Raw genomic sequence first — 9,725 nt, 5'->3', positions numbered from 1 at the left:
CTGCCACAGGGACTGCAGCCTACGCCGTCGCCAGCGACTCACGGCAGCCCAGCTCCAGGTTGAGCTGTTGTTCAGCATCTTAGCTGTGGAGGGCAGTGTCACTGGCCCTCATATGTGGGATCCGAACCGGGGCCCTCTGGCATCCCAAGCGAGTTCTTAACCATCGCGCCACTCGGCCGGCCCTTGTCTGTGTTTTAAAACTGCAAAAGAACCAATTGTGATCCACTGCAGCATGGGGATGTCCCAAAATGTGGCAGATCCTTAAATGCTAAATATAGCTCCAGATCTTGTGAGGGAGAAGGTGTTGGTATTTGTGCACTGTGCTTAATCTAGAGAGAGGAAAAACTGAGTTTTATTCCTGTGATTAGTGGTGCTTTCCCATCAAAATCTGTGTTGCTGAGGCCCAAGGGAGGGGCCAGAAGGATCTTTTTGAATTCCCATTTGCATCAGTTGTTCCCTAGGATTAAGGAATATCAGTTATCAGTAATATATACTTGGGAAGGGGCCTTTGGTGATCATGTTTAGGGTCAAGGTCCCTGGTACATGTGTGAACCTGATGTGCCTGTGAAAGGTCAGGATGTAGAAGAGATGCCTGAGCCTAATGAGAAGGTCCTCTGGTCGCAGCTCCTTGATGAAAAGCATACGTGCATTTGGCCCACATTTATTTCTCTCCTTGCAAGATTCTAAAGAGCCTACAGCTCTCACCCTTCGGTGGCTTTCAGAATTGGACAAGTCATAGCCTAGGTTTATTTGCCAAACCTCTCCTCTTGCCTCCATTCTAGCCTCTCCCCAGTCCCCATTCCTACATTAAATCTCAAGCCAGTTTGCTGAGCTGATCTAGTCCTTCTGGGAGGAAATGCCCTTTACCTCCACAGAGGGAAGAAGATTGAATCTCTTCCCTGCCCTTACCTATCACCTTGGGTGTCAGGGATCCACCTGGTTTCCTTTTTAGCCACTCCCCTTTTAAGTTCTCCAGTTCATCCAGGTGAAAGTCTTTGAATTCTGCAAACAACAGATTTTACCTTGCCTTGGGTAATTCCCTCAGTCTCATTACAAATGCCACACTTCTCCCTTCTCCTGGCCAACTCCTAGTTGTAATTTTGACCTGACCTCCTGCAGGGAAGCCTTAACCTTGAGAATCTAGAAGACCCAACCGTCCCTCAGTTGTACCTCTGTTCATCTGTGAATAGGCACACAATTTGCAATTTTAGGTAACAAAGTATAAGTGACTTTGATATTGAGGAATTTTATTTTGTTTTTTTCTTTTTCTTTTGGGATGTCTGTCTGCATAAAGCTGTCTTAACTTGAACATGCAGATAATGATGAGGCCCAGACTTCCCCAGCAAGAGGACTTCCAGGTTGGTTTCCTTTTCTTTTCCTTTTCCTCATGAGTTGACATATAATTCCATTTGTTGGATGGAGGTCCAGTAATAAGGTTTTGCTTTCAATTGGAAGTTGAAATATCAGGATCTGAAAAAGGAGGTGTGGCCAGAAATTGCGGTAAGTGCTTCTGAGAAGCCCGAGGAGGGACCATAAGCTGGAGCAGTAGTCACTACATGGTCCTCCGTGAATCAGAAGCCTCAAGCTGGGGACACTATCCTCTTAACTCCCTCAGCTGGGATTTCCAGAGGCCTGCAGGCCAAGATCCATTAGAGAGTTTTCCTTCCTTTCCTTACAAATGGTAAGCCATGGTGACATCCTCTTTGGATTTCTTTCAGTTAGCGAAAAAAGGTACTAAGGCCGGTATTTTGTAAAAGCAAAGTGACATAACACAAACTTTTAGGAAGTGGAGGATACCTGTATTTCTCTTTTTTTTTTTCTTTTTTTTTAATAAAAGACATCTAATTCATTGTGAANGTTGTATTTACTTTAACTAAATAAGTGAGTTTTGGATATATTATGATAATTCTGTTTTACTGTTAGCTTCTTAATGATAGATTCTTAGTGATAGGCAAGTTATGCACCTTATAATTCTTAAGATCCTGTTTAGCCAGTAGTGTTTGAAACAGTTGCTAAGTAGTAAACATCCTTTAAGTGCCAAGGCAGGAACTCAGCTCTGGCCATTATGAAGAAATTGAAATATAGTTAGGATAAGTTAGTCATTAGGAAGAACAGATCGGGCTGTAATAGAAACATCGGGAGGAAGTAAAATTCGGAGAAAAACAAACTTCTTAGGAAAATAGACCCTGGGAAGGAAGGAACATTGAAACTATGTAGAAAACAATTTCCTAATGGGTAAAGGTTTAAACTTGGAAAAATAACTTTGGGAAAAACAGCTCAATGATGTAGATAGTTACCTGCCCAATATAAAAAGGACAGGCTGTAAAAATAAAGTGAGACATTAATTCTTAAAAGCGCTCCTGTGTCTCCTTGCGCCGACTCCGCCTCCACCTGAGGGAACCCCTGGACCTGCGGGAGCTGGTCTCCCGCACAGATCCATATTAGATACCCAGATTATTACTACCACTAATAAAGGGAGATATTCAACTAGATTGTGAGAGAAATGGCCTAGATTCTGCCGCTGACCTGAAGTCATTGCCATAGGCACATTTTCACTATGAAAATAAAAAAGGGAAACCTCACTTAAAGTGGAGTTGGGGCGCCCTGAATGGGGAACTCTCACCTATGTACCACTTGTTGCAGCCTCCATAACCAAAGGAAGAAGGAAGATAAGAATTATTCTGACAGACTAATTGGAGACACTGGAGACACTGATTCTGTTTGTTTAGAGGTGAATGGAAAACATTTTTTCCCACAGAAATTTCATTTTCTGCATTTAGAAAAGAAAGGCCCCTCGGTGCTCCAGCAACAATGCACTACCCACTGCTTGCAGCCAATGAGACACCACCACAACCTCAAACTCTTGGTTTTTGCCAATGAACTTTAATTCAAAACAACCCTCCTCAATTTCTTCCTAAAACCTAATAAAAGCTGCCTTCCTTTTGTCTCTTCAGACTTGCCCATGGTTTACCAAAATTGCAATTTTCTGCTATTCCCAAATAAACTATTTTTGCTGATGAAATAATTGGCTATTTTAGTTTTGAGGATGACATTACCATCTTTCCAATCTCATATCTTTTTTTTGTTTTTTTAAAGATTTTTATTGGGGAATTGGGAACAGTGCTGGGGAATTGGGGAAGGGGAACAGACAAGTTGCTGTCGTTTTGTTCTTCAGTCTAGTTGTGGAGGACATTGCTTCANGTTGCTTCACTGGCCCATGTTGGTATTGTGATCATTGTGCTCTTTCCGGCTGAGGCAGATCGGTCACCGGCCATTGGACGGTCGCTCACAGTGGCTCATGGCAGCCCACGCCTGCTGCGGGCTGCTCACGCTGGCTGCTGGCCACTCACGGCAGCTCACGGCAGCCCACTGCAGCCCCATTGCAGCCTACACCGTTGCCAGTGACTCATAGCAGCCCAGCTCCAGGTAGAGCTGTTGTTCACCATCTTAGCTGTAGAGGGCAGCATTACTGGCCCATGTGGGATCCAAACCAGCGGCCCTGCTGCTCAGAGCTGGCATCTCAAGCCAACTCTTAACCAACGAGCCACTCAGCCAGCCCCGATAACACTGCTTTTAAGATTTCACATTTAAAATGTTTTAAATGACATAATAGCACCCATTGTGTGGATATTCCTTAACCTTTCTCATCTGGGTTATTCTTTGGAACTTAGAAAAAGGCTGTGCTGGGCCTTGTGATGCTTATTCTAGTTGTTTTTTAGTCCTTGAGTAATAACCAGAAACTTTTCCCCAAAACGGGTGTGGTCAGCTCTCTCAGGCTCCTTGGTACTCACTTCACAGTGGGGCTAGAATTAAGCGCAGTAGTGGGTGGGTATGGGATAGGCCAGGGACCATCTTGCCCCTTCCTTGATGCCTGGTGAGATGCTCGTCTTGCCACCAGCAGGAGCAGAGCTGTGGCTGTGGCCCCTGAGTAGAAAATGGAATCAGGGTAAACTGAGCACTCCCTGACTGTTGCCAGGGCAGTGCCTTTGGCCCTCAGCTAGTTTCTCTGAAGAACGGAGGCATGATGGGGTTGCTTGTGCTCAGCCTGACAAGGGTGCCTCGCTCCCTGGATGTTCCTCCAGGGTGTGTTTCAGAGTCGATTCATCAGGATGACTTTTCCGGACCCAGGCAGGCTTGTGGAACTGGCATGTCAGAGCTTGCTGAGGGAGGAGGCCATGGCCATTGCTGCTCTGGAGTCGCTGCCCGTGGAGCTCTTCCCGCCGTTGTTTGTGGCGGCCTTTGCCGGGAGGCACAGCAAGACCCTGAAGGCGATGGTGCAGGCCTGGCCCTTCCCCTGCCTCCCTATGGGAGCCCTGATGAAGGAGCAGCAGCCTTACCATGAGATCATCCAGGCTGCACTTGATGGACTTGATGTCCTGCTTTCCCAGGAGGCTCGCCCCAGGTGAGGGAGATCCAGTAGCCTGGTAAGGCCTTGGGGGTCAGGAAGAGTGCGGGGCCAAAGGAAGAGCCGGAGGCTTCTGATGGCGTCAGTGAGGATGCTCAGGGAGGCCTTGGAGCTATTTCTGGGGTCACTCTGGGAACAGGTTTCTGGGATATAGGGCTGACTAAAATGCAGAGGTGACCAAAGGAACATGTGCCCACCCCCTCCTGGTGGCACTTAAAAGTACCAAAAAATGGGACCAGGGAGGATCCCAGTAGCACAAGGAGCAGCTGATATATGGGGTATGGAGTAAAAGTGCAGTCAGATGTCTGGTCCAGGTACCTAGATTCCTAAATTCATGGTCTTACACTCTGTTGATCTTAATGCATCTCAGTCTCTTGTTTTCCCTGTAGGAGATGGAAACTGCAAATGCTGGATTTACAGAAGAACTCTCATCAGGACTTCTGGGCCAGGTGGTCTGGAACCAAGAGCAGTATGTGCTCACTGTTGGAGCCAGAGATGGTCCAGCCCATGAAGAAGCGGCAAAAAGTTGACAGTTCAGGGGTGTGGTCGAAGCCACCCTCTGCCTCCATGGAGGTGTTCATAGACCTTTACCTCAAGGAGGGCACTCCTGATAAGTCTATCCGTTACCTTATTAAAAAAGTCAGGCAGAAGAGAGGTTTACTACACCTGTGCTGTGAGAAGCTGCAGATTTCTTCAGTGTCAGTGCAAAACATTAGAATACTGCAAATGGTGCAGCTCGACTCTGTCCTGGATTTGGAAGTGAATTGCACCTGGAAACTGTTCGCCCTGGAGAAGTTCATTCCTTACCTGGGCCAGATGGGCAATTTGCACCGGCTCACCCTCTCCCATATCTACATGTCTTTCCACATCACCCCAGAGCAGGAGGAGCAGTGTGCTAGCCAGTTCAGCTCTCAGTTCCTCAGCCTGCTCCACCTCCAGGAGCTCTATTTGGACTCGATCTCCTTCCTCCAAGGTCACCTGGACCAGTTGCTCAGGTGAGGGATGGCAAGGTTTCTGTGCAGACCAGAGCAAGCCCCTTTTCATTTCAGTTAAGAATAATGAGCATCCCCTGTGTGCCAGCCATCGACAGTGCCCAAATGCATGAGTCACTAGAAGATTCACACAGTCGGTGTCTTGTTCTTGGCTCTGCCCACTTGCATGTCGTCACGTAATCCCCAGATAGAGGTTAGAGGTATGAACTAGGACAGATGCTATTAAAAGGATTCCTTTCCAGGAATTTATATAATGGGGACTTTGGGCCAGGTGAGGGTGGCTTTCGGAATTCTTCCCTTAAGAAGTGATGTCTAAGTGAAGATGATGGAAAACAACTGAGTGAGGTGAGCAGTGATGAGGGGAAAGGCCAGCAGATGGGAGGTTTCAGATCTTAAGCTCTGTGCTCAACACTTGCTCAACAGAAGCTTCTCCCTTCAAACCTGCCTCAAATTGCCTGTCTTTCAAGCCTTGTTTTAGGCTCTACCTAAGGGAATATGTGGGAAATGCAGGATTTTGGAGTAAGGAATTGCAAAAAAGGTAGATGGTTTATGGATGATATAGTGATCCAAGTTAGTTCCTGCAGTGTGGCAGCCCTCACTAGATGTTGCCAGACCTTGCCCAAGTTAGGCCTTTCTGCATGTCTCCCAATAGCCTTATCAGGCACAGAGATAAGGGTGACGGGGGTTCAAGCTGTGGCCAGAAGGAAGCCCTAGTTGAAAGCATTTTCGGTCATGTCTCCCAATACTAAAATTCGTTGATTCCCTTCTCCTGCTTGAGACATCGGGTCAGGCTGCCCTCTGAGCATCTTGACCTCCATTCATGCACACACCACCTGTGGGGGGATATGATATGCTCTGCTTGACAGATGAGCAAAGGGAGTGTGTGAGGTTTCAGTCACTTGAACCAGTCACACAGGAAATAGTGATGAAGAAAGGATGCCACTCACACTTACACTGAGTTAAATGCTTCTGCTTTTCGCCATGTGGTATCCTGGGGGTTGACTGTCATCTGGAAAACTTTGGGTTTTGGTGAAATGGGCCTCCTTCCCTTAAGGTGTCTCATCTCTACCTCCCTCCACCCACCAACTCCATCCCCCAGAACTAACTGCTCTGTCTCTCTCCAGGTGCCTGAAGACCCCTTTGGAGACCCTGTCAATCACTAACTGCCTGCTTTCGGAAATAGACTTGATGAACCTGTCCCAGAGCCTGAATGTCAGTCAGCTGAAGGACCTGAGTCTCACTGGGGTCAACCTGACCAGTGTAAGTTATGAGTCCCTCCAAGTTCTGTTAGAGAGAGCCTCTGCCACCTTACAGGACCTGGAGTTGGATGACTGTGGGATCATGGACATTGAGTTCACTGCCATTCTGCGTATCCTGAGCCACTGCTCCCAGCTCACAACCTTCAGTTTCTGTGGCAACCCCGTCTCCGTGGCTGTACTGGAGGACCTGCTGCGCCACACCACCGGGCTGAGAAAGCTGAGCCAAGTGCTGTATCCTGCCCCCGTGGAGAGTTACCAGGATATCCGCGGCAACCTCGACCTGGGCATTCTTGCCCAGATGCACATCAGGCTGAGGCAGGTGCTGCAGGAGTTGGGGCGACCAGGCGTGATCTGGTTCGGTGCCAACCACTGTGCTAACTGTGGTAATAGGCTCTTCTATGACCCGGATCCCATCTTGTGTCACTGTTATATGTCTGTCTAGCTGAGTGCACATATCATAGGCTTTATTCTGGGCACTTGGACACTGAAGCCCAGACCTAAGTGCATCTTCAAGGAACATAGCAGCCACAGTTTCAGACAACTGCTCAGTGTGAGCAAGAATAGGAGAGGTGGTTCCGGGGATGGAGGGAAAACGTTGACTTAAGAAGTTACTGTTTTTTTTAGGGAGATGTGTTCTATAGAATTAGAGATATAAGTCAATTTCTAGAGGGGGATTCGGGTGTGGAAAGTAGAATGTGGGAGTTACCACTACATGAATGGTTGTAAAGAAATGGTCAGAAATAAAGGGAACCTCCTGTTAACCATCTGGCATCCTCTATGATATGTTAACCTGATTCTCCAATTTAAACCTTAGAAATCTTCAGTTACTTATCAAACAAGAAGGAATGAGCATGCCCAGACACTCTATCATTAGAGTGTTGGATGAGTGTATCATGCTGGACAAGGTTGGGCCCCAGAAGTTCATGGCACCATTTATCATTCCCTACGTTTGGTTCCTTTCTCTGATGCACGTGTTACATTCTCACTTACCTCTGTGACAATTCAATCGGTCAGTGCACAAGGTGCATCCACGGGGCATGGAACATACTAAATGGCCTATAGTGAGCGCCACTGGAATTAAAGTTTTCAGGCTGTCACTGCTAAATCCACCCAGGCCCTGGACTCGAGCACTCCTCCCCAGTGCTTCCATCGTTGGCCTTTGGCTGCACCAGGACAGAGCTTAATTGCCCAAGTCAGGCCCCCAGTACTGAAGGGGACATCCACCCTGTTGGTGAGCTGGAGCCTCAGCCTCACCAACCCATGCCTGTCATCCCATCTGGACCAGCCCCTTCATGTAGCCAGTAAAAACATCTAAATTCCTTTTAGCAAGATACTAAGATCATATGGGCATATAACATTTACTTAGTATTCGTGTCCCCCATTAAATATATAAAATCTTTTTGTGGGTGCTAGGTCATAACAATGCAAGAATGACTTTCTTCCCAGGTGATCTTATAGGGTTTCAGAAAAGTCACCCCAAGATGTGCTTCTGTGGAATATGGATTATTTTGAACTGAAGGCAGTTGAGACTGCAGCCTTACAAGAAACTTTTATCTCTCCCTTAAAGAACTTAAATTAGGGGTCTTGCCCATAATACGAGTTATCACCAGAAGTAACTTTTTATGACATGTCTATAGGGCAGGGCAAATTTCTAGTCATTGAACTTCTGCTCTTATCCTGCAAATGGCCTTCCTCCCTTCTTTACCTCATACTTAGAATACCATATATACCTCAACATCCCTTTCTGCCTCTGACTTTCATGTAACTGGTGTTCCCATATATATGTATATAATTAAATTTGGTTATTTTTTTGTTGTTAATCAGCCTCATCTTGCTTATTTGATTATGAGACCAACTGAAAGAACCTTGGGGGTAGAGGAAACTTCCTTTCTCCCCCTCCCTCCTTATCAAAGAGGTGATAAACCAACTCTGAGCCAGTGAGAGGCCCTATATTTTGGGTCCCAAGAGTGAACAACACTATGCCAGATCCCAGGGGGGCACTTAGGTGGATGCAGGTAAATGTCAAGACATGGGAGGTGGGGGTACGGAGGGACCACACTGAAGGGCAATACATACAAATGAAAAGGGGATGTCATACTGTTGATTTGGACCCCATGGTCAGGGACAGTTGGTCTCCCTGTGAGCAAGAGGCCCCCTGCTCCCATGCCACTGTGTCCTGGCTCTAGGCTATCTAACCCCCTCACTGCATAGCCTCCCAGAGAAGCACCTGAGGAGGTCACACACCCAGATGTTTCCCCTTTCCCTGAGTGTGAGCAAGTCAGTGCTTTTTCTCCTTCCAGTGCCTCTTATTTGGTGCTGCCCACTCATGTGCATGCTGCTGCCTCTGCTGGGTGTCAGTAGCTTCCGGTGTTGCCACACACAGCAAATGTCCCTTCTCCAATCCCCTATGCCCCATAAGAAAGAACCAGAAATGAACCCATCAGCTAGTGGGCACATTGCTGTTTCTGAGCAATAAGAAAGTGCAAAAATTTCTATAGCTGATGGTGTGCCCCCAAATAAAGGGAGTCAGGAAAAGATGTCTTAATTTTCCCAATGTGCACCCTGTCTCAGCATCCCCAACATAAGCCCAACTTACACGGAATAGTTTCCAAAACAGGAACCAGTACTTCTGTAATTGGAAGAAAAGTGTACAAAATGGGCAGGTTCTCCTGGAGGAAGAGCAAAAGTAAAGCATCACATTATCTCAGCATCGGGTTCCTCAGCCACAAAATAGAGATAATACCCCAAAATGTGGTGAGCTTCACCTACAGAGCTAACTTATGGGGTGTGATCAAACAATATGGTGAATGTTTAAATTTATAAAACAAAATTATTACAGTAAAAGACATTGCCATTAATCCCCCTCAAAATACTCCCTCTTTTTTTGAACACATCCCATTGTTCTTGCCAGTTTCTGAAGTAGTTCTGGAAGTCCTCTTTTGTGAGTGTCTTTAGTTGCACTGTCATGGCTGCCTCGATGTTCTGAATCATTTTGACTTTGAAAATACTCCCTCTTTTTTTGAACACATCCCATTGTTCTTGCCAGTTTCTGAAGTAGTTCTGGAAGTC

At 46.7% G+C, this 9,725-nt stretch overlaps 1 protein-coding gene across 1 annotated transcript; it reads left to right on the top strand.

Moving 5' to 3' along the window:
* Positions 1-1,322: 1,322 nt before the first annotated feature.
* Positions 1,323-7,098, top strand: LOC109378001 (melanoma antigen preferentially expressed in tumors-like). Its single transcript, XM_019634466.1, has 4 exons — positions 1,323-1,344; positions 4,069-4,402; positions 4,795-5,400; positions 6,522-7,098. Exons 1-4 carry the CDS (start codon positions 1,323-1,325, stop codon positions 7,096-7,098), a joined length of 1,539 nt encoding a protein of 512 aa, XP_019490011.1.
* The last annotated feature ends 2,627 nt before the right edge of the window (positions 7,099-9,725 follow it).

Source organism: Hipposideros armiger, unplaced genomic scaffold (genome assembly GCF_001890085.2).
Source record: "Hipposideros armiger isolate ML-2016 unplaced genomic scaffold, ASM189008v1 scaffold_1686, whole genome shotgun sequence".
Lineage (NCBI taxonomy): Eukaryota > Metazoa > Chordata > Mammalia > Chiroptera > Hipposideridae > Hipposideros > Hipposideros armiger.
Note: the sequence above shows the minus strand (reverse complement) of the source record. Positions and strands in the feature narration are given on the sequence as shown.